The following is a 27,988-nucleotide window of genomic DNA, read 5'->3' as shown; positions in this document are numbered from 1 at the left end:
TCTAATGATTTTAAATTGCTGTGAGATTCTATATCAAGATAGAAAAAAAAAGCTCTTAGAATTCTGATTGAATTATTTAATTTTATGGATTAATGCTTAATTTTTTGGTCTCAACAACACCAATTGAAATGTTTAATATAGTTCCCAAGTAAATAATAGGAGAAGATTTAGGTAATAGACAACAAACAGAACATCTCTTTTTGCTAGTTACTGCTTTTCATACAAATGTGCCATCCTCCTCACCTTCCTCAGTGTTTGATGTTAGATAATGTCTAACTTCTCACGACTGCTAGAGTAACTATGTTTTAAAGTACAGTTCGTGCTTTTAATCTTAGTATCTTTATAAAAAATGGCGATATAATGGCATCTTCAAAAAATATTTAGAATTAAATATTTTTTAGTGAAAAAGATACTTGAAATAAAAATTTTTGTGGTAGGAAAATTGATGTTCAAAATTGAATTTGGTATTAAAGTTCATTAATTATTTTTAACTTTAAAAATAGATTTTTTGACAAACATAAATGGCTCTTTTTATACACGGTTTTTAGGTCTCAGTTACAATTTAAAGTACTTAAGTTATGTAGAATTTACCCCATCCAATGTTTATGAAAAAGGATCCCTGTGTACTTGGTATGTCACCAATAGCTAAGTATTTGTGATTAAGAATTTGAAACTGCACAGTAGTATCAAAGGCGCAAATCAAAATTACTATACATTAAAAATATCGAGAGTTTGTAGCAACTTATAATTAGTATCAAAATTTATGTAATCACATATTGTAATGGAAATTAGGTTCTTCTCCAGTTTAGGTCTAGATAAAATTATTAGTTAGGAAATCAAAACATAATGTTATAATATTATGGTAAAATTCCTATGTTAAGCTTACTTTTTAAAATGCAACTTGAATATTTAATGCTATTTTACAGTTTCTTAAATAGTAAATTACCTGGGCAAGAATCATGATTTTATATAACAGACTTTTAAATAGTAGAAAATTTTAAATATTCCTTACCGGAGCAGGATTTTCCCATTTTTTAAGAAAGTCTTCTTTGGCTTTGGCTAGAAACTCTTTCACTGAAAATATAATTAAAACAAACAAACAAAAACAAATTTTGTCTTGTAAGAATATTTATATTACATATAAATATATTTTAAAAACACAGACTTATGTCAACAATTGTTACCATGAAATGTGTATTCATAACCATGATAAACAAGAGGACTATTTACTTCCTCTAAACAAGAAGCAAAAATTTTCTTAAATTTCTAAGAAGCTCTAATACTATTCTATATGGAGATCACTTTCATAATTTCAAATCTAATAATAAAAATGCCATTCCTGAAAACATATCTGAAAGTAATGTAAAACAGTCAGAAATCAATCTAGGAGAAAATATTCATTGTAAATAAGCCAGCAGTGGTATTAGCAAAGCTGTTAAATATAAGAACTGAAGACATCTGGAGAATGTGAACTTGTTGATTTGTGGAATTTCAAATAAAATTGACTTCAATAAAAGGCTGTTTTCAGGTATAAGGATTTATGTTACTAGATTTGTGTTTTCTCTACTGATGGTAGAGAGAAAAGGAAAAATACAGGCTACACATAAAGGATACCCACAAAGACTTAAAAACAAAAAAGAACAAAAACACCAAAACAAAACACTCAAACAGTTTTAAAAATCTCATATTCTAAATTTGAAGCAAAATTAAAATGTACACTAAAGTAAAGCATTCAAAACCAGATGTTTATCTGTGATCAATAATAGCTACATTTGAAACTGTGGTTTGAAGTTCTAAGATTTGTTAAATAACAAATTATTTAAAAGGTTTCCTCTTTTTCATTTTCTTTCCACAAAGTTTCCATAATGACTTCTGTTTACAGAATGACTTCAGGAGTTTAAAAAGAAATAGGAAAAAGATTCCAGAGATAAGACAGCATTAACAAAATGTATACTTGTTCCTATAGTCAACTATGAAAGCAAAACCTGGCAATTCAAGAAGTATTTATTTCAGTATTTCTTTTTGTTTAGAAGTTCCTGATATTTCTCTGATATCTAAATCTATAAATAAAGAAGACAACAGAATTTAAATAATGCTGAAATAGTAAAAAGCTAGGCAAAATGAACTTAAGAGTGGGACACTGTCATTTATTTCAGAAATACTAAGAGTGATGGTGATGATGAAGAAAAGACCAAACTAATAGTGGAAATGTGGGGTCACAAATTCTTTGATAAGATCATCTAATGATGTAGTGGTATTTAAGTGAGGCGTTTTAAGATATACATTATTATTTCCTCTTTTACCTGTGTAAATTACCTTTGCCAAAACACTGTTGCTAACCAAAAAAGGCTGTTGGCATTCCAAATGTTTTGAGATTTCAAAATGGTGATGATAAGCACCAGGAGCAGACATTAGTTTTTTAAGTAGCATTAGAGTGTTCGTTTCTGAAGACATTATTTTACTACTTCATATAAACTGTCACTTGTATTTTGCTGTAAAATACTCTAAAAATGCCTATTTTAGAAAATTTGAGAAAAACAATTTTTAAAATTAGAATCTTTCCTTTGTATGAAAATCTCAACCACCAAAACAATGAATCAAATAACTGCACCTAATTATGAAAATATGATCTAATTCCTCCTGGGGGTGGATTTGGGGTGGAAAAGTCTTACATTTTGAGTTTAGGATGGTTCAAGTTACCCTACTCCTAAAAGTTAATGTATTAGTTACAACTGGGGATGAGTGGTTTTAGAAGATTTTATTTTATTTTATTTTATTTTATTTATTCCTCTCATGGTGCTGACATATTTGCAATGGCCCTGACTTAGAGATGACAGCTAAAATAAATTAAAAACAAAATTTCCCGCTGAATGCTACTGTGGCTTTTAAGAAACAACAACTTGTGATTCTTAAAATATACAACTGATTTCTTTTGAAAAATATTTTTGGTTATCTTCTATTTATAGAACTTGCACATCAAGTTGTGGTATAAACTCTCCAGATGCCTGCACGAGTGTAGATAATTTGGAGACAAGGAAGGGAATCAGGGAAAGGAAAAAAAAATATTCCTAACATCCTGTTTCAGCTTCTCCTGTCACTTCCTGCTAAGTGGTTCTGGAGTTAAGAAAAAAGTAACTGGTCAAAGGAAGGACTGGCAGTATTTGCCAAAGATGGTAACTGAAAGAAAATTTCCTTCTCCCTGCTTGGTGTATGAGCTAGAGGAAAAATTTCAGATACTACTTAATTTCATTCACTAGTAGGATATTCAGGAAATTCTCTGTACTCATCAATATTCCAAGTTCACTGCTAAGTAACATTACAGAAAGTAACAATTCTCAAAAAGGTCTTACATGAAAATTATCAGAAATGGATAGGAATCAAAGATACTAAATTTTGTGAATTAATTCAACAAATTAAGAGATTCCCTTTTATAAAGTAAGGATAAGTATTAGTTATAATGTCATTATATAGTTCCATGAAGCAAACTCTATTCCTACAACATTTTTTGTCACATAAGTATATACAAACATAAAATCTCTAGTTCATATGTGCACTATTTAGATACAAAGATGAACACAGTTAACTCTGTAAAAATGTAAGTTAACCTAAATATACATCTTACAAATATAAACACCAGAAATAAAATATTTCACAATATGTTGGTTATGAATAATGAACAATAAGCAATCTAGAACCATATGTATTCGGTTTGGTTTTTACTATTTTTAGACAATGTTGAATTTCACTTTCTAAATGTTTTTCTCTAGTTGTTTAAAAATTTTATATCCACTGACATAAGGTATTGGCAGCTAATTAATAAAATAAGCGGTAGGAGAGTTAGCCAAATTCAAATACTGTGGCACATTCAATCCAGAGTTCCCTCTAAAGCATATACTTGAAGTTCTCAAACTTTTTGCTCTTCTTGTTATATTCTAATAGGTATGCATTATCTATATTTAACCATTTAAACCACTGTGATGTCCTGAAACAGCCACAAGTTTGGGAGGTTGGGATATCTGAGTTAGAATATTGGCTCTAATACTTCTTAGCTACATGATTATGGGTAACTAAGTACCTAATGGTGATTAGTAACTTTCTTTAGGAAAAGATCTCAATGAAGAATTTTTCTGCAAATATATTTTGTTCTGTACTGGTCAATAATGTACTACAAAAAATGAAAAGGACTACCAAAAATTAAATCAATTTCTTCCTAGGAGTATACATTTCAATTATACATTTTTTTCCAAATAAACTTATTTTCTTTTCCATCTGTATCATTTAAAGATCTCACACTGCATTCAAAAGACATGAGCATACCAAAGGAATCTATTCCTACAAAGGGGACTGAATGTTTACCCACACTCATGAGATAAAGAAGAAACAAAATGACAATTTTATGTGTTTCCACAAGCACATAAAAAATTTAATTCTTTTCGCCTTCAAAATATTTTTGAATATATTTATACACAGGACACAGCTTAAAAATTGATTACAAAGTTCATTTTAAACATTAGGAAAATTCATTAAAAAGTCAAGTATGGCATATCTTTACTCCATGTTATGCAGATAATCCTACAATGAGTAAGAATGTTTCACTATAAATGTATTTATTAGGTACTTTTGGATTCTTTGGTAAATATACTTACATTACTGCTGATTATAAAAAGAGCATGTTATTATACTATGCCACTATGCAATGCTAAAAAGAGGTTGTTGTTGACGGTTTATAAGAAGAATTTAGAAATTCATTACTATACTGATTACAACTACTCTGATGTTACGTTCTTCAGTTTCTTTGTAATGAGATGTCATTTCCCTTATTAAAACATCTTTTACAGTAAAAACACAACTTTATTAAACTTTTAGTTAATATATGTCAGAAAAAATAAAGGGAAACAATCAGAAAATAGAACAAATCAGACTATAAACTTTCTAAGGTAAATACCCAATTAAAATATTAGCTGTTTTGTTCCAAATTTACAACAGTACATTTTCTTTAAAAAACCATTTATTAACCTGGGTTATCTAATTTAAGTGGTGTGTATTAATCTGTCTTCTGCTACCCTGTACAACTCTCTCTACTTCACAGTGTTATATTTGCTGTTTCTAAAATATCACATAAGAAACTGCAATATAAATCATTTCTATAAATCCAACTCAATATAAAACTAAACCACTTCCTCTATCAACTAAAATATTTTATTAACTCTATATATTTTACAAAAATATAACTTATGAGGAACATAACAACTTGCAAACAACCAGATAAAAAGTTTAAAGGTAACATTTGTTTTATTAAAAAGTAGTTGCCTACCAGATATTTCTGAAGAGGAGCAAGCTTGTATCCAAAAAAAATAAACAGTGATTAAATAACACTCACAAAATCAACGTATTAGCATGATGTCACCTATACACATTTTCTTAGAATATTATATACAGAAATAAAACATTATCATGGAAACTCAATTTTTTGACATATTCAAAGAGGGCTTTTTAAAAATGAAATGGTAAAGCAATAAAAACAGTAATTTTTGTTTAGTGTCAAAATCAATACCATTCTAATTCTCCTTAAAACAACTAACAAACTTGTAGCAATAGTGCTAATAATGTTAAGTAGTGTATACTGAAATACACATCCTGTAACTATTACAATGCCATCACTGGACTTCTATTATTTATTCAAAACTTCACTGTAGGAACAAATTATTAATTATAACACTTTGTAACTCCCTTTTGAAAGACATTAGTGTCTTTCAGGCATTTACTTCCTTGATGCTCATTTAACAATCTCTCAACAACATTTATTGAGTACTGTTTAGTGGTGCCAGAAACTGAGCTAGAAGTGTATAGGTGTGAAGGTGCCCGATCATGAGAGTAACTATTTGCTGTGGTGATGCTTTTCAGTGTGTAGGAAGGAATGGAAGTAAACTAAGTTATTCACACCTGCTAGACTCATTTCTTCTGGGAAACAGGAAGCAAGATCATTTGTTAAGGAAAAGGGGGCCAGATGGAGTAAGGAGCATTTAACGGTTAGGGTTTGAGGCCTGGGGGTTTAAACTTTGATGGCTGTCTATGTACGGAATAAGGAAGAGGGCTATTCCTCTAATATTTCCCATTAGGAAAAGAGAAAGGTATTATAAACAATGGTATGTTTCTTAATATGTTTTGTAGTAATAGTTTAAAATTTTTTCTTATTGAAGAGATTGTAATTTGTGGGCCTCCTGATCTCTCTGCAATTAAATTATTTTTATCTTTCTCCTTTACCTTAATGAAAACATTCGTCTATTTAAGAGTTATTTTGTGTATATCAGAAAATGCAGAACAGGATGGAAACTGAGGTTAATTACCTATGAAAATACCAAGTTCTATCAACAAATAACAGAACAGTACAATCCTTTCCAAAACCTCTGGAAAGTGTAAATCTAGTTGAGAGTAATAGTCTGTTTTCCGTCACCCCTATTTCAAACACCCACCTCTTTAGAGCTCTTCAATTGTTATTTCTAAGAATAACCCCCAAACACATACACTGTACTACAAATATTTTCAGTAAACTAAATATAAAACATCCTAATTGCCACAAGATACCTAATAAAAATCCAGTTTATAGCAACAAAGCAACAGAATTATTCTGTAAAAAAGAGTTTCCTACCAGATGCTTCTGATGATTTGCGAGCTTGGTCAAAAAGAATAAATAAGTTAAACAGATTAAATAACACATAAAATAACATACCCACAAGAAGTAACCCATTCGTATATGTTCACTAGTATATTTACACATAGGAAAAGAATCAAAACCACTTGGGCATACATATTCAGAAGTGTTTTATCTAAGGATTACAACATATTCTCTGGACATATATATATATATATTTTTTTTTTTTTTTAACCAACCAAGCCCTATTCTGGAAATCTCTTAATGAAATATATTCTATCCCTTAAATGTAAAGACCAGTTGTGTTCACTTTACTGAAGGGACGCTTAATTTGCCTCACCATTTTCAAGCATGTTCATTCAGAGCAAGTTCACTTTCACTGTAATTTTAAAAGTGATAGGGAATATAAAAAAACAATTTTAATTACTACAATTGTATTTGTGCACTTCAGTGGATGGAACCATGCCTCCTTTTGTTTACTAAGATATCATGTAGACATGCATAAAGTCACACATGAATGGGTAATTAGAAATTTAATAAGCAATGAAAATTATATTTCCTATTGCAATATCTATTTTACTATTCTTTCTCTTATTTATTTAATTGGTTAATTATCAAGTCTTGGTTACAAGTGAACAGTATAATTGACTAACTTGCACTAAGCTGTTAACAAATAAAATTTTTTTGTGAAACATATACATTTAAATGATCAAATTATAAAAACATATTAATTTATTTAACTAGTATCTACATTGGGAAATGGATACACCATGAATCCACATGGTGTAATCATTCACAACTAATGACATTTACATGCTTTCTCTCCCAACTTGCACTTGATTTAGGGATGTTGTGGATTTTCTAGGCCATCCAAGTCACGTTTGATTGGAGATGTTCCTTGTAGGATTTTGTAATAAAAACTTTGAATTTACAACCATAAATGACCCAAGCAATCTTTGAAGTACTCTTTGAAATGTACTTGACTTTCTTAATTGTTCACTGAGACTTTTCCTTAGAGAAATATTATATCATCACAATCATATGTTAAAGATTTTCCACTCAGTTCTAAATTAAAATATTCTGTCTTGCTACCAGACAATATAGAGCTAGGAGTGGATCCCTAGATGATGGGGTATGCACATTTTCAACTTTACTAGATAGTAAGAACTGCCTCAATAAATGTTGTGCCAGTTTAGTTTGCCACCATATCTTTGATGATCCATATCCTTAATAAAATGTGTTACTAACATAATGGGTATGAAATCATATCTTATTGTTAAAGATAAGGTAAATATCTCTCAGTAAAATTTTATAATTTTTTTCCTTACAAGTCTTATTATATTTTTATTAGATATAGTCCTGGGTTCTTTAGGACTTGGGTTACTTTTGTAAAAGGGAGAATTTTTAAAAGAATACCATTTGTTTCTTGCTGATGTATGGTTGATGTTTATATACTGATCTTACTGTATCTCTCTTATTAATTCTAAAATAGCATTGGTAGATTCTCTTGAATTCTCTATGCAGAGAATCACCTATCATCTGTGAATAATGACAATTTTGTTTCCTCCATTTCTTAATTGTCTTATTGTGCAGGTTATGACTAACATTTCAATACTTTACAGAAACAGACAATGAGCATCCTTTTCCTGTTCCTAACTTCAGAGAAAATGTTTCTAATTAATTTTCTTTTCCCATAATTTACTTGTAAAGCTATACTTGACTCAATAAATAAATTTAAAAGTTTCTCCTCTTTTTCAATTCTTTGAAAGATTTTGTACAAGACTGAAATTTTTGTTCTTTGAATTCATCCTAGAACTTGATCTTAAAACTGCCCAGTCCTAATTTTGTTAAGTTTTGAATAAAGATTTTAATTATGATTAAAACTTAAATAGCTATAGTTCTCATCAGCTCTTTTAAAACTCTTTCTTATGGACTAACCTTTGGTTTTGATGGATTTTAATTTTTTATTTTATTGAGTTTTGCTCATGTCTTCATTATTTTGTTTGTTTTTGGATTAACCATGCTGTGCCTTCTCTAACTTATTTACTTGAATACTTACATCATTCATGTCTCCTTTCCAGATGTAAGCATTTAAAACTTTGTTTCTAAATCCACATTAGCTGCACCCCACAAATTTTCATACATAGCTCAATTTCAATTTTATATTATGAATTTATTCTTGACCTGTGAGTTATCTGAATTTTTAAATCCCTTAATGTAATATTTGTGTGTTTGTTAATCTGTTTAATAAGTCCTTTTTACTGATTAAACGTAATTGCTTTGTGGTCAGAGATCATGGCCCATATATCAATTCTTTAAAATATTTTGAATATGTTTAGTTGTATAATCAGTTTTTTAAGTGTTCTATATATTTCTGTATATCTTCCAATTACTGGGTGAGCATTCTCTATAAACATCCAAACTTACAATTTTTCCTTCTAAATGGGTCAACTTTGTTTTCTATGTTTTGAGATTCTGTTAGAGATGCATAGTTTTTTTCTCTTATATTTCTTTTTTGTGCAATGATTAATTTTAAATGGTAGCCTGTGACAATTCTACTCTCTGACATTCTTGGAAGCGTGTAATCCTGTTGTATCTGCTGAATATTGTTTGTAGTAGAGTGTGTGTGTATGTATTTTGATTTTGGATTGTGAATTTAAAGTTCAGTTGAGCTTTATCTGTGAGAAACCTGCAGGGCTCGACTTGAGGATACAGTTTGTATTAGCTTCTGCCTGGCATCCAGTAGATGTTACTAGCCTGGGACTGTTACAATAATGTATTTTATTTTATTGGTGATTCTTAGACTACATAATTAATACAGATTAAAACACGAAATTTACTGGAGAAGCAGTTGATTACAAACTCGCAGCAGAGGAATCCCACACACATGCACACCTACTCCTCCCATGTTCCAGGAATCTAAGCCAAGAAATACAAACTTCCTTATTTTCTCCTTGTGTCAGTGGAGAGGCTTTATTTTCTAATCTATGCTTTCACTGAGGTTATAATCCTTTGAGGATCTTGGCTTTATGTAGGAGTCTAGGAAATTGGAAGATGCATGGATCAAATAAGTTGTCTTCTGTCTCTGTGAGGCCATTTAAAATGAAAGCCCTCTGGTTAGCCAAGATAGAAAATCTCCTCAGGGTAGTCAAAGAATGCTCCCCCTCACAACTATGGTTTCCATTTACCACTTCACTTTTTGTACACTGAGGATTTCTATTATATTCTTGTAAGGTCAGATATTCACTTAAAGGGATGCTTGTTATATTTTATTTAGCATTTCTAGATGCTGTTGTATCATCATTAAGTTTTGCTCCAGAAAGCTTTTAAAATGATCTAATCTAAAATGTTTGGATTTTTTTTCTTTATAAGACAAGCTTTGTGTTAAGTTGTAAGATGCAAAAATAGCTTGATTTTTGTATAATTTTTTATCTTTGAAATTAAAAACTTCTATCAAGATATATTTAGGTATTGGTATTTGTATTAATCTTTGTCAAAACACAATGAGCTCATTGAATCTATAGATTCCGGGTTTTTTTCACCTACGAAGTTTTCCTGAATCCTATTTTTTTATTATTGTTCCTATTTTATTGGTCATTATCTGTTCTGAAGGAATGCTATTTATTCATTTTGTAGTGTTTCCTACTCTAACGTAATTTTTACCTCATAATTTTTATCCTGTCCATTCCCCCTAGGTCCTGGTAGGTTTTATCAAGCTAGTTCTCCATATCATTAATGTACTTTCCTGCAGTGATTATTATGTTCTTTATTGCTTCTAATGCAGCTTTATGTTCTGTAAATGCCAGGTTCATTTTCTTATATCCATCCCTTATCATAATTTCTTTTCTATTCCTGCCTGTCAGACAGCTCTCTTCTCATTCTACTCTCTTGGTTTTTAAAATTTTTTTTTTAATCTTATCTTTCAAGTGAACACAGATTCATGTTCACTTGGAATTTTTAAGAATTCAACACAGATACTATTTATAATTTCTTATTTTTAAACTCTCCCCAACATATTTTCTAAATATAAGTTCATTCTTTTCCTCTCAAATTCTGTGATTTATCCTTTAATGAATGCATAATCTCATTCCTGGGGTCCATGTTGTTGCTTTTCTTTTTTATCCGTTTATAAACAATGAGAAGACTTTCAAAACTTTACAAACGCCCCCAAATAAGGTGGGTCATCTCACCTCCTATTTTGCTGTGTTAGAATCAATTTCTCAAATCTTTTAGTTGGTACATATTTATATTATCACTTAAAAAATTCAGGGACTTTCAGAAATGGGAATGGAGGCCGTACCACAGGGTTTCTTGCTGGTGGTGATACCCACCACATCAAGGAAGAGCCCTGTTATATATGGAAGTAAAAAAGCCGCCTTTTAAACTTGGAATAGCTTAACAAATTCTTGGGTGTCCCATAACTGTTTTAAAATGAAAGTAATCACCAGTGTTGGATCTTCTACTCATCTCCCCCAAAGCCTTTCTTATAAGCTTCATCCATCCCTCCAAGTTAAGTAGAACTATTGTTTATTAATTTTCCATAAAGGCAAGCTACTCAAAGTAAAACTGTTAGTTAGACTTTGGTGTATGATCTTCAATCTGATACTGTATATTTTTGGTCAAGTACAGTTTCTTAATTCCAAAACTGAGAATCGATAAACTGTTTTTCCAGTTTTGTGTTCTTACATTTTTAATCTAGAAAATACAGACCTAGGAATGGGAGCTTTAGTAAATGCTTGTGCTCAGCTCTATAACTTCCTGTCATTCATAGCAGGTTAAGCTGCTTCTTCAGAAGTTTGCCCTTCACTGCAGCTAGGCCAATAAGAATTCTCTTCCGGAATTTTGAAATAAGGGTGCTAGTTTTGTTCTGATAAGCATATGAATCAAAAACTAAAACACAGGACTGATATTTTTCATTGATACTGTAAGAAAAGTACTCAAATATAGGTAATTTTGTTATTCATTTATTCTGTAAGAATTTATGAATTCATTACCACATTTGGTGCACTGGGATAGCTACTAGAAATGAGAGATTAACCAGCACTACCCTTGACTTAAGGAGTTCAAAGTTTGGAGATTGGAAACTTAAATGCCAGTATATAATTTCAGTATAATTTAAACAATTGGTATAGTTTATAAGTCTGTTTTGGGAGTACAGGGGAATCACCTAACTCTATAGAGTCAATGATTAAGGCACTGAAAAGCGTAACTGGTTTTCATAATTTTTATGACAGATGATATAAATACAAAAAGGTAGCAAAGGAATAATATGTAGTATAGTATGGCCAGGTCAGAATTTTATGAGAGAGATGCAGATAAATAAAGCCAGAAAGGTAGGTGATTGATTTTACTTACTTTACTTTAAGGAATTTAACCTTTATCTTAGAGACAATAAGGAATAACTGAAAGGTTTCATGTTGGGTCACAAAATGGGCATACTGGCATTTAACAAAATGGCAGCATGTTAACTGAATGATCTGGAGGGATATAAAACAGGAAGCTGAGAGGCTAGTGAAGCAATTACTAGAATAGGACTGAGAATATATAGAATGCCTAATCTTAAGCATTCCCAGTGTTAGTGTGACTAGAGAATATTGGGTGATTTCTGAGGCATTTCTGATATAGAATCAATAAAAATTAATGACTGAGTGCCTGCCTCAGGGGTGGGGTTAAAAACAAGTTAGGAATTACTATAAGGTTTCTGTTTTAAATTCCTACATGGGCACTGGACTCATTAACAGAAATCGGAATCAATGAAAAAGGAGTAGATTTGGGATGGAAAGAGGAAATTCACATTTGAGCTGAATCTTCAGGTAACAACTGAAGATATGGGTATGGATGAGATCATTTGGAAAAAATATAGCATTAAGAGAGGGCCAAAGATAGATTCTCAGAGAAACCTAACACTTAATAGGCAGGAAGGAGAAAAGAGTAGCTTTTTAACTAGAAAAATACCACATGCATATAAATACCACATATATAGCTATAAACTCAGATAAAAAGGACTAGCATTTGTTTATTTTTATAAGTAAAATCACACTTCATTTGTGATTTCCCACATTTTGAAATGGTTAAGGCTTGTAACCACTCTGACAGGAGTAAAATTAGTTGAAATTGGACAATACTGAAAAAATCAGAATGTCTACTTGTGACTAGTAAGATTCCTGAGGTAGAAAGGGCTATAAGGACAAGCCAATATGTTCAAGTATATCAAACATTATCTGAATAATTCATACATTCTTCAAAGAGAAATAAAGCAATAGAAAAGGAGCAAAAATTTTCTTCAGCTAAAATCAATACATCCAACTATAAAACCTCTAGAATACCACAGTGGTTACCTAAAAATTCTGTATTAAACCAAACTTTCAAAGAGAAAAACACTTACTGGCTAGAGCCAAAGAAATCTAATATTTTAAGTATGATAACCAGGTATATTCAATTTTGATATCCATAGAAATCCTAAGGAATGTTATCATGTTGATTTTGTAGTATTAGTCCAAATTTCAAATACTAGATCAGAAGGATCTATTAGCAGAAAAATAACAATTCTTAGTATCTTGCAAATAAAAATGTCCTTTAATGTCTAGTATCATTTTATAAACAAATACCTAACAGTGCTGTAGAGACTTATGGTATACGGCAGCAGGATAAAAAAATATATATATACTGGCAGTAATGAGGTGATCTCCAATTATGGAAGAAAAGGCACATTTATTTTGAATTCCATCATTATATAGCAAAAATCCAACTCTCTCAGGTTCTGAATTCCAATTCCAAATCCTTTAAGTGTAAATTATAGATTGTTACATGTTATTAAAAAAAATATAACAGTTCTCCTAAACATGTACCTGATTCAAAGGTTAACTTATAAACATCCTCTTTTTTAGTTAAGCAAAAAGATGCAAATGAATTATGCTCTAAGCAAATATTTCTCACTCTAACAACAGGATATCTATTTTTAGCTGCAGGTTTGGCTTAAAGTGAACAGCTTTTACCCTATGATAAACTGCAGTATATACTGTAGGATGTTTTCTCAAAAAACATTTTTGGACATGTTTCCAAAAAAAGTCAATATAAAAACGAAAAAGGAAACTAATGATGACAAAAGTACTTATTCTAACAAATTATTTCCCCTCACAACAGTATCTCTGAAAATTTTTAACAAAGCCTCCAAAACCAAAATGCACATATTTATTTCATCATTAAATCTTTATTTCTCAAGAACTGTAGTTAAAAGCAACCAATAAATCAACAAAATTCTAGCAGCATCTTATTTAAGATTAGTATTTTTAAAAGATTAATATTTGAAAAATATCAAAAATAAGCTAACAAAAATAAATATTAGAATGATAAACCAATAAATGGAAAGTTTAATTATCTTCAGGATCATATACTAAAAAGAAATTCCTCTCTTATCATGGTGGGTCTTTAAAATACTCACTCATTTGTAACACAATAACAACAGTATTTAATGAATACAATAAATCAAACCATAAAGAAAATTAGAGACTGATTATTGGTATTGACTATTAATAGTGGTTTTACTTGTTCACAGTTCTCAATAGATTTTAAAAGCAAATTACTATAATGCCAAAATGCAAAAGCATCAACAGAAAATGTAATTCACTATAGCTCTGGCTTTACAATTTCCCCTTTAGAAAATATTTTTTCCTCTTATATTTAAATATTTTTAAAACATATAGCTGCAGAGGCTCAGAGAGCATACTTACCACTCATGATGAAAATCAACCTTTCCAAAACATATTGCTCAAAACAACAATCCAACAGCAAAGGGAGTTATGCTAATCTCTAGAGGTAGACGAACCGATGGTGTAAACACATACACTGGAACATGCAGCACACAGAAAATGAAAATAGCTTTCTTTTGTTTAAAAAAGAAAAGCCCCTAGAAGCAAAGCATAACTGCCCAGCATGAGATATCACTAGTAAACAACAGATTAATGCCAAAGATGTGTATAACGAGATTTAATTTCTTTCAAGCTCGTTATCGTAGCCTCCTTCATATACCACTAGAACAACTCAAAATGGCAGGGAGAAAACGTTCAAACCAGGATGTATAAGATGTTCTCAATTATATCAGCATGAGTTGTTACCACGGCAACATTAGACCAGAATTATCGGTTCACTTGTAACCAAGGAGTAGCTTTTCTAAAGCTTTAATCAAGCAAGACAAATAAAATATCTTTTTATTTCTAGAGCCACATGATTTAAAAATTATCACGTTTCTTAAATTCAAGCACTTATCTACCCTTTTTACATCTTTCAAAGATATTAAAAAAATGCTGTTTTCTTCAAATACTCACACAATCCCATGTTGAACCTGGCAAGGAACAAACAGCAGAATGATTGCACCTAAACGTCTTTCAATTACACCAGCTCTTACTGCTAGCTGTGGACCTCACTGATATTAAAATGCTGTGTGCTGTTGCTAGTGACTATTGGCGATGAATCTTATTGCCCAGATCGCTGATAGCTTTCATTTTTCATGAGCCAAAAAGCTATACTGCAGCACAAATGTTAACCATTTAAACATTCTGTATTATGGAAGAAACAAAAAACAATCCTATATGTTCCTTCGTTTATAAAGCAGAATCATAAAATAATTTATTTATAAACTTCCATTAAATTCAGCATTATAAACAGTGTCAGATGCCACTTAGTGGTTTTGAAAAGAGAATAATATACAAAAAGTTACTGAAGATTACTATTGAAATGTAAAATTCCTTACATCAAAAAAGATGATGATGACAGTTGTATAGCAAGGTGGGCAGACTGGATAACATGGAGAACAGACTATTCTGATTCTTAGAGACCTAAATTTTGTAACAAAATGGTACAAAGGATCTATATAGTAGCTTATTAAGTTTGGAACTTCAGCAAGTGAACTTGCCATTTTGAAAGCTGCCAGGTGAGATAAGACTTCTGGTGATGGAGGAATGAGTAAGTCAGCAAATCTTTTCTCTAAGAAACAAATATGAAGCTGAACAAAGTTGTCAAAAACAACAACCTTGTGGTTCTGGAAATCTAGCAGTCACAAACAACAAATCGAGAAGCATGTATTCATGAAAAACTGCTAAACTTTGTATAAGAACAGTGGAAGTCTGCGGTGGTCTTGCTTAGTGCTGCTCCTGTTCCCTCAACAGCTCAGTCAGTAGAGTATTTCTATCAGGTAAGACTGGCCATGACAACTAGCAGCTTTGCTGCCAGAGAGGGCTGATGTGATATACAGAGGAGACAAGGAAAAAAAAACAAACATCCCACACATGATGTTCTCAATAAAAACGGCAAACCATAGGAAATGAATAGGGAAAGTAGCCAGGTTTGCTACTCTGAAGTTGTAGCCTTTCGTAGGGGTGAGCAGCAGACTGGTGGTCTAGCAAGAAATTTAACATGGAAAATGGAAATGAAAGAGTCAAAGAGGACCTAAATAAGCTCCTCACATATCCCTGGCTAACTAGGAAGCTATTCCCATAGGGGAGACCCAAGAGGGCCCTGCAGAAAGTTAAAGCTGGTACAGACATGAAAACTGCCTGAACACTTAATGTCCCCTTCAACACACAAACAGCTCCATCAGCACAGACTTGCTCAAAGTGTTTGAGCACAACCTCTGATCAGTCACTGAACAACAACTAAGTTACATAGACACAGGATAAACCCTAGCAGAGAAATCAGCAGCCAGACATCATAGGGGACAGACCATACATTAAGGCCAAAAAATTATTAAAAATAAATAAATAAAAACAAATAGGGAAGAAAAAATAATCAGAATCTAGAACTGCCACAAAAATATCATTTTAAAAAAACCAATGTTTTTTAACAAAAATATTATATAATCCATAACGAAGAGGAAAGGCAGTCAATAGAAAATTTCTCTGAATAGGGTAAGATATAGGATTTAGCAGACAAAAGACTTTAAAACAGCTATTATAAATACATCAATGAATAAAAGGAAATGTTTAAAGAATTAAAGGAAAATGTAATGGCAATATAATAATAATAAGTTTCAATACAGAAAGAGAAATAATTTATAATATAAAAATTATAGACTTCAGGGGCGCCTGGGTGGCTCAGTGGGTCAAGCCTCTGCCTTCGGCTCAGGTCATGATCTCAGGGTCCTGGGATCGAGCCCCACATCGGGCTCTCTGCTCTCCCTCTCTGCCTGCTTCTCTGCCTACTTGTGATTTCTCACTCTGTCAAATAAATAAAATAAAATCTTTAGAAAAAAAATTATAGACTTCAAAAGGACAATAACCAAAATTTACAAACTGACTACATAGACCCAACAGAAGTTCTGAGCCCAAACACTGAATCAGTGAAGGTGAAGACAGATCAATACAAATATCCAAACTGAAAAATACAGAGAACAAAAGATAGGAAAAAAATGAACAGAATCTCACAAATCTGTGGGATATCAAGGGTAGCAGCATACATGTATAGGAATCCTAGAAAGAGAGGTGAAAGACAAAGGGCAAAGAAAAAAATATTTGAAGAAATACTGGTTGAAAATCCAATTGGATGGAAAACAATACCCCACAGATACAGAAGTTCGGATAATATCAACTAGAATAAACACAAAGAGATCTATACCCAGACACATCATACTCAAGTTTTTGAAAGACAAAAAGAGAAAATCTTAAAAGCAGCAAGAGAAAAATGACTAATCATGTACAAGGGAAAAGCAACAGAATTACCAGAAACAGGGAAGTTAGAAGGCAGTGGAATGATATGTTCAGACTGCTAAGAGAAAAAAGAAACAAACCTGATCACAAAAATTTTCTACCCAAAACACTATTGTCCAAAAACAAAGGCGAAATAGACCTTTCCAAATAAGTAACAGCTGAGAATGTTTGTTGCAAACAGAAATACTTAAGGATGTCCTTCAGGCTGAAAGGAAATGATACTAGACAATACTCAAATTAACAGGAAGAATGAAGAATACAGGAAATGGTAAAAAATATAAGTAAAAGCCTTTATAAATATATACTTTTCTGTCTCCTCTTAATTTCTTTAAAGGACTTATATTGTATGAAATTGCTATGCTGGGTTTACAAAAATATACATGTACTATATGTGAAAATAACACAGAGCTGGAGAAGAAATGGAGCTATATTGGATTAAAATAGCTATATTTCAATAGAATTAAGTCAGTACTATGCTGAAGGAGATTGTGATAAGATAAAATGTACACTATAACACTTAAACATCAAGAAAATCTTTAAAAAATTTAGTTAAAAAAAAAAGAAATTAAAATGGTACCTAATACAAATTTGTTTAACACTAAAGACGTAAAAGAGAAAAATACAAAAACTGTAAGACATATTGAAAACAAATAGCACAAAGGAAGATGGAAATCCAACCATATCAATTATTACATTGAATATGAATGGAATAAAGACAGATTAAAAGGCAGAAATTATCAGACTGGATTAAAAAAAAGCAAGGTCCAACTATATGCTATCTACAAAAGCCAGATTTGAAGATATAAATAGATTGAAAGGAAAAGAAAAAGATACACCATGCAAAAAGTAACCATAAGACAGCTGGAGTACCTAAATCAGTATCACACAAAATAGACTTTAAGAGGAAAAAAAAAAAAAAAAGTACTTCAGACAAAAAAGGACATTTCATAATGATAAAATGGCCAATATATCTTAGAGATTTAACAATTAGAAATCTATATACACTGAACAAAATAGCTCCCAAAATACTAAAACAAAAATAGCAGAATTGAAAGAAGAACTAGATAATTCAACAATTATAGTTGAAGATTTCAATATTCCCCTCTCAATAATTCATGGAAAAACTAGACAGATAATCAGCAAAGATACAGAAAACTTGAATAATACCATTAAAATTTGACACTTATAAAACATAGCACCTAACATCATCAAAATACATAGTCTTTTCAAGCACAAATTGAAATTTCCATATTAAGCATAAGCTAAACAATATATTAATCAGAAAGGACTAGAGATCATTCAAAACATGTTCTTTGATTACAGCAGAATTAAATTAGAAATCAACAACAGAAAATTCGGAAAGCCCCAAATATTTGGATTTAAATCACAAAGAAATCTAAAGGATGATTAGAAAATATTTTGAACTGAATTAAAAACACCTACAAGAAATCAACATTTTATAAAATGGAGACAAAGCAAAGCTAAGAGGGAAATCAGTAGATTTAAACGCCTATATTAGAAAAGAAGAAAAGTCTCAAACAATAATCTAAGCTTCTTCTACCTTAAGAAACTCAAGAAAGAAGATCAAATTAAACCAAAACCAAACAGCAGGTCAGAGCAAAATTCAATGAAATAGAAAATAGGAAAACAACAGAGAAAATGAATAAGACCAAAGTCTTACTGATAAACCTCAAGCTAGAATGACGTAACATTAAAACTCGTGAAACATAATAAAACAAGACAAAATAGGGAAGATACTAATTACACAAATGAAAAATGAAAGAACATCATCACTGACATTAGAGAAATTTTAAAAAATTATAAGGGAATACTGTAAACAACTTTATCTTGATTATGTAACTTAGATGAACTGGACAAATTCATAGAAGGACAAGTTACTGAAACTAACTCAAGAAGAAAGAGAAAATCTGAGAAGACCTATGAACAAATTAAAATGTTGAATTAGTGGGGCACCTGGGTGGCTCAGTGGGTTAAAGCCTCTGCCTTTGGCTCAGGTCATGATCCCAGGGTCCTGGGATCGAGCCCCACATTGGGCTCTCTGCTTGGCAGGAAGCCTGCTTCCTCTTTTCTCTCTGCCTGACTCTCTGCCTACTTGTAATCTCCCCGTCTGTCAAATAAATAAATAAATAAATCTTTTTTTTTTTTTTTAATGTTGAATTAGTAATTAAAATTGTTCCCACAAGGAAAAGCTGATTTTCATATAGTTTTCTCAGGGGATTCTATGAAACATCCAAAGATTTAGTACCAATCCTACATAAACTTTTTCAGAATATAAAGGAGGATGTGACACTGCTCAATTTATTCTATAATGTTTGATACCAAAGCTAGACAAAGCTAGGCAAAGATCAAAAGAAAATTACAGGCCAATATCCACCGCAATGCAACTATCTTAATCAAAATATTAACAAACCTAATCCAACAGTATATTAAAAGGATTATATACCATGACCATGTAGGCTTTGTCGCAGGAAAGCAAGGTTGGTTCAACACTGAAAATCCATTAGGAAATATGCTGTATTAATAAAATAAAAGACAAAACTACATAATCATCTGAATATATAAGGAAGAAGCATTCCATATAATTCAACACCTGTGATAAAAGCTTTTAACAAACTAGGACTAGAAGGGAACTTCATCAAGCTAAAAAAGGGCATGTGTGTGTGGGGGGATACTCTATAGCTTACCTCATATATAATGGTGAAAGATGGAATATTTTTCCTCCAAGAACTGGGAATAAGGCAATGATGTTGGCATTCACCACTTCTATGCAATTTTGTGTTAGAAGTTCTAGCCCGTGCAATGAGGTAAGAAAAAGGGCATATAGATTGATAAGAAAGAAAGTTGTCTTTATTTGCAGAAGACGTAATTCTAGATGTAGAAAATTTTAAGGAATCTACAAAGAAACTATTTGAACTAAAAAATTAGTTTATTAACATTATAGGATGTAAGATTAATATAGAAAAATCAATAACATTTTAATATACTAGGAACAAACAATCTAAACATAAAAAAGAAACCATTCCATTCACAACAGTGTTAATAGAAATATAATATTTAAAAATCAATTTTAACAAGACTCTTTCACTAAAAAAATAGGAAACACTGCATAGAAATTAAAGAACATCTATAAAATGCAGAAATATTTCATCTTCATGGATTATAACACTCAATATTGTTAAAAGAGCAATTCTTTATAAATTAATCTACAGATTCAATACAATTTCTATGAAAAATTCCAGCAGATTTTTTATTTTTTAAGAAACTGATAGCTGATCAAAGGATACAGTAAACAAAGAGGCAACCCATGGAATGGGAGAAGATATTCCTAAATGACACTACAGACAAAGGGCTGATATCAAAGATCTATAAAGAACTCCTCAAACTCAACACTCAAAAAACAGATAATCACATTAAAAATGGGCAAAAGACCTGAACAGACACTTCTCCAAAGAAGACATACAAATGGCTAACAGACACATGAAAAAATGTTCATCATCTTTAGCCATTAGGGAGATTCAAATCAAAACCACAATGAGATACCACCTTACACCAGTTAAAATGGCCAAAATTAACAAGACAGTAAACAACAAGTGCTGGAGAAAGGGGAACCTGCTTACACTGTTGGTGGGAATGCAAGTTGGTGCAGCCACTTTGGAAAACAGTGTGGAGATTCCTTAATAAAATAAAAATAGAGCTACCCTATGACTCTGCAATTGCGCTTCTGGGTATTTACCCCAAAGATACAGATGTAGTGAAAAGAAGGGCCATCTGTACCCCCAATGTTCATAGCAGCAATGACCACAGTTGCGAAACTGTGGAAAGAGCCAAGATGCCCTTCAACAGATGAATGGATAAAGAAGATATGGTCCGAGGAGGGGAGAATTCGAGAGATAAGTGATACCATAAGATGAAACAATATTGGAAAAATTGGGATTCCAGAAGAAGAAGAAAGAGAAAGGGGGGCAGAAGGTATATTGGAGCAAATTATAGTACAGAATTTCCCTAATATGGCAAAGGAAACAAGCATCAAAATCCAGGAGGCACAGAGAAACCCCTCAAAATCAATATAAATAGGTCCACACTCTGTCATCTAATAGTAAAACTTACAAGTCTTAGTGACAAAGAGAAAATCCTGAAGGCAGCTTGGGACAAGAAGTCTGTAACATACAGTGGTAGAAATATTAGATTGGCAGCAGACTTATCCACAGAGACCCGGCGGGCCAGAAAGAACTGGCATGATATATTCAGAGCATTAAATGAGAAAAATATGCAGCCAAGAATACTATATCCAGCTAGGCTATCATTGAAAACAGAAGGAGAGATAAAAAGCTTCCAGGACAAAGAAAAATTAAAAGAATTTTCAAATAACAAACCAGCCCTATAGGAAATATTGAAAGGGGTCCTCTATGCAAAGAAAGAGCCTAAAGTAGTAGACCAGAAAGGAAGAGACAATATACAGTAACAGTCACCTAACAGGCAATACAATGGCACTAAATTCATATCTCTCAATAGTTATCCTGAATGTAAATTGGCTAAATGCCACAATCAAAAGACACAGGGTATCAAAATGGATAAAAAAACTAAACCCATCAATATACGGTCCACAAGAAACTCATTTTAGACCCAAAGACACCTCCAGGTTGAAAGTGAGGGGGTGAAAAACAATTTACCATGCTAATGGACATCAAAAGAAAGCTGGGGTGGCAATCCTTATATCAGATCAATTAGATTTTAAGTTTAAGCCAAAGACTATTATAAGAGATGAGGAAGGACACTATATCATACTTAAAGGGTCTGTCCAACAAGAAAAATGTAACAATTTTAAATGTGTATGCCCCTAGTATGGGAACAGCCAACTATATAAACCAACTAATAACAAAATCAAAGAAACACATCAACAACAATACAATAATACTAGGGGACTTTAATACCCCTCTCACTGAAATGGACAATCACCCAAGCAAAAGATCAATGAGGAAATAAAGGCCTTAAATGACACACTGGACCAGATGGACATCACAGATATATTTAGAACATACCATCCCAAAGCAACAGAATACACATTCTTCTCTAGTGCACATGGAACATTCTCCAGAATAGATCACATCCTGGGTCACAAATCAGGTCTCAACCAGTACCAAAAGACTGGGATCATTCCCTGCATATTTTCAGACCACACTGCTCTGAAGCCAGAACTCAATCACAAGAGGAGAGTTGGAAAGAACAGAAATACATGGAGGCTAAAGAGCATCCTACTAAAGAATGAATGGGTCAACCAGGAAATTAAAGAAGAATTGAAGGGGGGCGCCTGGGTGGCTCACTGGGTTAAAGCCTCTGCCTTCGGCTCAGGTCATGATCCCAGGGTTCTGGGGTCGAGCCCCGCATTGGGCTCTCTGCTCAGCGGGGAGCCTGCTTCCTCCTCTCTCTGACTGCCTCTCTGCCGAGTTGTAATCTCTGTCTTTCAAATAAATAAATAAATAAATAAATAAAATCTTAAAAAAAAAAGAAGAAGAATTGAAAAAACTCATGGAAACAAATGAAAATGAAAACACAATGGTTCAAAATCTGTGGGACACAGCAAAGGTGGTCCTGAGAGAAAAGTATATAGCAATATAAGCCTTTCTCAAGAAACAAGAAAGGTCTCAAATACACAACCTAACCCTACACCTAAAGGAGTTGGAGAAAGAACAGCAAACAAAGCCTAAACCCAGCAGAAGAGAAATAATAAAAGATCCAAACAGAAAACAATGAAATAAAAACCAAAAGAACAGTAGAACAAATCAATGAAACTAGGAGCTGGTTCTTTGAAAGAATTAATAAGATTGATAAACCCCTGGCCAGACTTATCAAAAAGAAAAGAGAAAGGACCCAAATAAATAAAATTATGAATGAAAAAGGAGATCACAACCAAGACCAAAGAAATACAAACAATTATAAGAACATATTACGAGCAACTATATGCCAGCAAATGTGACAATCTGGAAGAAATGGATGCATTCCTAGAGATGTAAAAACTACCAAAACTGAACCAGGAAGAAATAGAAAACTTGAACAGACCCATAACCACAAGGAGATTGAAGCAGTCAACAAAAATCTCCCAAAAAAGAAGAGCCCAGGACTAGATGGCTTCCCAGGGGAATTATACCAAACATTTAAAGAATTAATACCTATTCTCCTGAAACTGTTCCAAAAAAAAAAAAAAAAAAAAAAAAAAAAAAAAAAAAAAAAAAAAAAAGAAAAGAAAAGAAAAGAAAAGAAATGGAAGGAAAACTTCCAAACTCATTTTATGAGGCCAGCATTACCTTGATCCCAAAACCGGACAAAGACCCCATCAAAAAGGAGAATTATAGACCAATATCCTTGATTAACACAGAAGCGAAAATTCTCACCAAAATACTAGCCAATAGGCTCCAACAGTACATTAAAAGGATTATTCACCACAACCAAGTGGGAATTATTCCTGGGCTGCAAGGTTGGTTCAACATCTGCAAATCAATCAATGTGATACAATACATTAATAAAAGAAAGAACAAGAACCATATGATACTCTCAATTGATGCTAAAAAAGCATTTGACAAAGTACAGAATGCTTTCTTGATCAAAACTCTTCAAAGTGTAGGGACAGAGGGTACATACCTCAATATCATCAAAGTCATCTATGAAAAACCCACAGTGAATATCATTCTCAATGGGGAAAAACTGAGAGCTTTCCCCCTAAGGTCAGGAACATGGCAGGGATTTCCACTATAACCCCTGCTATTCAACATAGTACTAGAAGTCCTAGCCTCAGCAATCAGAAAACAAAAAGAAATTAAAGGCATCCAAACAGGCAAAGAAGAAGTCAAACTCTCACTCTTTGGAGATGATATGATACTTTATGTGGAAAATGCAAGACTCCACTCCAAAACTGCTAGAACTCATACAGAAATTCAGTAAAGTATGAAGATATAAAATCAATGCACAGAAATCAGTTGCATTTCTAGACACCAACAGCAAGACAGAAGAAAGAGAAATTAAAGAGTCAATCCCATTTACAATTGCACCCAAAACCCATAAGATACCTAGGAATAAATCTAACCAAAGAGGCAAAGAATTTGTACTCAGAAAACTATAAAGTACTCATGAAAGAAATTGAGGAAGACATAAAGAAATGGAAAAACGTTCCATGCTCATGGATTAGAAGAACAAATATTGTGAAAATATCTATGATACCTAAAGCAATCTACACATTTAATGCGATCCCTTTCAAAATACTATCGATTTTTTTCAAAGAAATTGAACAAATAATCCTAACAATTATGTGGAACCAGAAAAGACCCTGAATAGCTAGAGGTATGTTGAAAAAGAAAGAGAAAGTTGGTGGCCTCAAAATTCCGGACTTCAAGCTCTATTACAAAGCTGTCATCATCAAGACAGTATGGTACTGAAGCAAAAACAGACACACAGATCAATGGAACAGAATAGAGAGGCCAGAAACAGACCCTCAACTCTATGGTCAACTAATCCTCAAAAAAACAGGAATGAATGTCCAATGGGAAAAAGACAGTCTCTTCAACAAATGGTGTTGGGAAAATTGGACAGCCACTTACAGAAGAATGAAACTGGACCACTTTCTTACACCACACACAAAAATAGACTCCAGATGGATGAAAGACCTCAATGTGAGACAGGAATCCATTAGAATCCTTGAGGAGGACACAGGTAGCAACCTCTTCGACCTCAGCCGCAGCAACTTCTTCCTAGAAACCCTGCCAAAGGCAAGGGAAGCAAGGGCAAAAATGAACTATTGGGATTTCATCAATATGAAAAGCTTTTGCACAGCAAAGGAAACAGTCAACAAAACCAAAAGACAAGTGACAGAATGGGAGAAGATATTTGCAAATGACATATCAGATAAAGGGCTAATATCCAAAATCTGTAAAGAACTTATCAAACTCAACACCCAAAGAATAAATAATCCAATCAAGAAATGGGCAGAGGACATAAACAGACATTTCTGCAAAGACATCCAGATGGCCAACAGACACATGAAAAAGTGTTCCACATCACTCGGCATCAGGGAAATACTAATCAAAACCATGGTGAGATACTACTTCATACCGATTTGAATAGTAAAATTAACAAGTCAGGAAATGACAGATGCAGGAGAGGGCGCGGAGAAAGGAGAACCCTCCTACACTGTTGGTGGGAATGCAAGCTGGTGCAACAACTCTGGAAAATAGCATGGAGGTTCCTCAAATAGTTGGAAATAAAGCTACCCTACAACCCAGCAATTGCACTACTGGGTACTTACCCTAAAGATACAAATGTAGTGGTCCGAAGGGGCACATGCACCCAAATGTTTATAGCAGCTATGTCCACTATAGCCAAACTATGGAAAGAACCTATATGCCCATCAATAGATGAATGGATAAAGAAGAAGTGGTATATATACACAATGGAATACTATGCAGCCATCAAAAGAAATGAAATCTTGCCATTTGTGATGACATGGATGGAACTAGAGGGTATTATGCTGAGCGAAATAAGTCAATCAGAGAAAGACAATTATCATATGATCTCCCTGATATGAGGATTTTGAGAGGTAGAGTGGGGGTTTTGGGGGTTAGGGAAGGAAAAAAATGAAACAAGATGGGATCAGGAGACAAATCATAAGATACTCTTAATCTCCCAAAACAAGCTGAGGGTTGCTGGGCGGAGGGAGGGTATGGAGAGGGTGGTTGGTTTACGGACATTGAGGAGGGTATGTGATATGGTGAGTGCTGTGAAGTATGTAAGCCTGATGATTCACAGACCTGTACCCCTGGGACAAATATACATTATATGTTAATAAAAATAATTAAGAAGATATGGTCCACATATACAATGGAATATTATGCCTCCATTAGAAAGGATGAATACCCACCTTTTGTATCAACATGGATGGGATCGGAGGAGATTATGCTGAATGAAATAAATCAAGCAGAGAGAGTCAATTATCATTTGGTTTCACTTACTTGTGGAGCATAAGGAATAACATGGAGGACACTGGGAGAAGAGGAAGAGAAGTGAGTTGGGGGAAATCGGAGGAGGGGATGAACCATGAGAGACTGTGGACTCTGACAAACAAACTGAGGGTTTTGGAGGGGAAGGGGTGGGGGGTTGGGTGAGCATGGTGGTGGGTATTAAGGAGGGGTATTAAGGAGGGCATGTATTATATGGAGCAGTGGGTGTGGTGCAAAAACAATGAATCTTGGAACACTGAAAAAAATTAAATTAAAAAAAAAAGAAACTGATAGCTGATGCTAAAAATTGGATTAAAAAAGTACAGTAAAAATTGGATAGCCATATGAAGGTGGGGGGGGGGAGGACTTCACTCCATGCCTCACATCATAAATACAAAGACAACTAAAAAAATGGATTTTTGGATGAAAGCAGAGAATAAAAATCTTCATTGCCTAGGGTTAGACAATGATTTGATTTGGCAACAAAAGTACAAAGTATAAAGGAAAAAAAACGATAAATTGTACTTCATTAAAATCACAAACTTTTACTCTTCAAAGACATCATTTAAGAAAATAAGACAAGCCATAGACCATGAGTAAATATTTGCAAATTATGTATTTGATAAAGAACTTGTGTTCAGAATATATATAGAATTTTTAAGACTTGATAATAAGAAGGCAAAAATCCTCAGTTTTGAAGGTGTGTAAAAGATTTGAAAATATGTTTCTCCAAAGAAGATACACAAATGGCTTCTAAGAACATATGAAAATATGCTCAACATCATCAATTATTAGGGAAATACAAATTGAAATCACAATGAAATACCAATTCACATATAACAGAATGGTTATAATTAAAAAGACTGATCATATCAAGTATTAACAAGAATGTGAAGAAACTATAACCCTCATATATTGCTGGTGGCAATGTAAAAGGGTAAAGCCACTTAAAACAATTTGGAAGTTTCTTAAAAGAATAAACATAAACTTAGCCTATGACCCAGCAATTCTACTCCTAGATATCTGCTTAAGAGAACTAAAAGCATTTGTCTGCTCAGTCTTGTATGCAAATGTTTATCATGACATTATCCAAGTAATCCAAAACTGGAAATAATCTTAATGTTTATCAATTGCTGAATGGTTAAACAAAATGTATTATATCCATACAGCATGCTATAATTCAGCAATAAAATTATTGTTATGTTCTATCACATGGATAAACATCAAAAGCATAACTTTAAGTGCAAGAACTCAGAAACAACAGATTACATGTTGTATAATTCCATTTATATAAAACATCCAGAAATGAAAAATCTGTAATGACAAAAATCTATAGGGACAGAAAATGTCCAGAAAAGGAAATCTGTAGGCCCAGAAAACAGCAGAGTTTGTCTGTGGTTGAGATGAAAAGTGGAGACTGACTGCCAAAGGGTATAAAATTTTCTGAAGTGATGGAAATATTCTAAAAATGAATTGTGGAGATGGCTGCACAATTCTACAAATTTATTAATAAACACTGAACTCTACATTGAACTCCAATGACAAAGTTTTATGGTATATAAATTATACTTTATTTTTTAAAAGTTGTCATGGTTCCTGGGTGGTTCAGTTATGTCCCCAACTCTTGATTT

General features: G+C 32.6%; 1 protein-coding gene across 7 annotated transcripts in view; it reads right to left on the bottom strand.

The window, feature by feature from the left end:
* PRKACB (protein kinase cAMP-activated catalytic subunit beta) overlaps positions 1–27,988 on the bottom strand; it is a 125,823-nt gene that overhangs the window by 32,628 nt on the left and 65,207 nt on the right. For 2 of the 7 annotated variants that reach the window (XM_032870235.1, XM_032870232.1), the window contains exon 2: positions 1,013–1,074. In XM_032870235.1, the coding sequence (XP_032726126.1) occupies positions 1,013–1,074 (62 nt within the window). Of the gene's footprint in view, positions 1–1,012; positions 1,075–5,314; positions 5,339–6,649; positions 6,674–14,382; positions 14,735–14,976; positions 15,176–27,988 lie in introns of those variants that run through there. The other 5 variants (XM_032870233.1, XM_032870234.1, XM_032870237.1 and 2 more) reach the window with 5 other exon arrangements.

The sequence above is a fragment of the Lontra canadensis genome, unplaced genomic scaffold, assembly GCF_010015895.1.
Source record: "Lontra canadensis isolate GAN:19392208 unplaced genomic scaffold, GSC_riverotter_1.0 scaffold40, whole genome shotgun sequence".
Classification (NCBI taxonomy): domain Eukaryota; kingdom Metazoa; phylum Chordata; class Mammalia; order Carnivora; family Mustelidae; genus Lontra; species Lontra canadensis.
The sequence above is the reverse complement of the archived record's forward strand: the minus strand, read 5'-3'. Positions and strand labels throughout refer to the sequence as shown.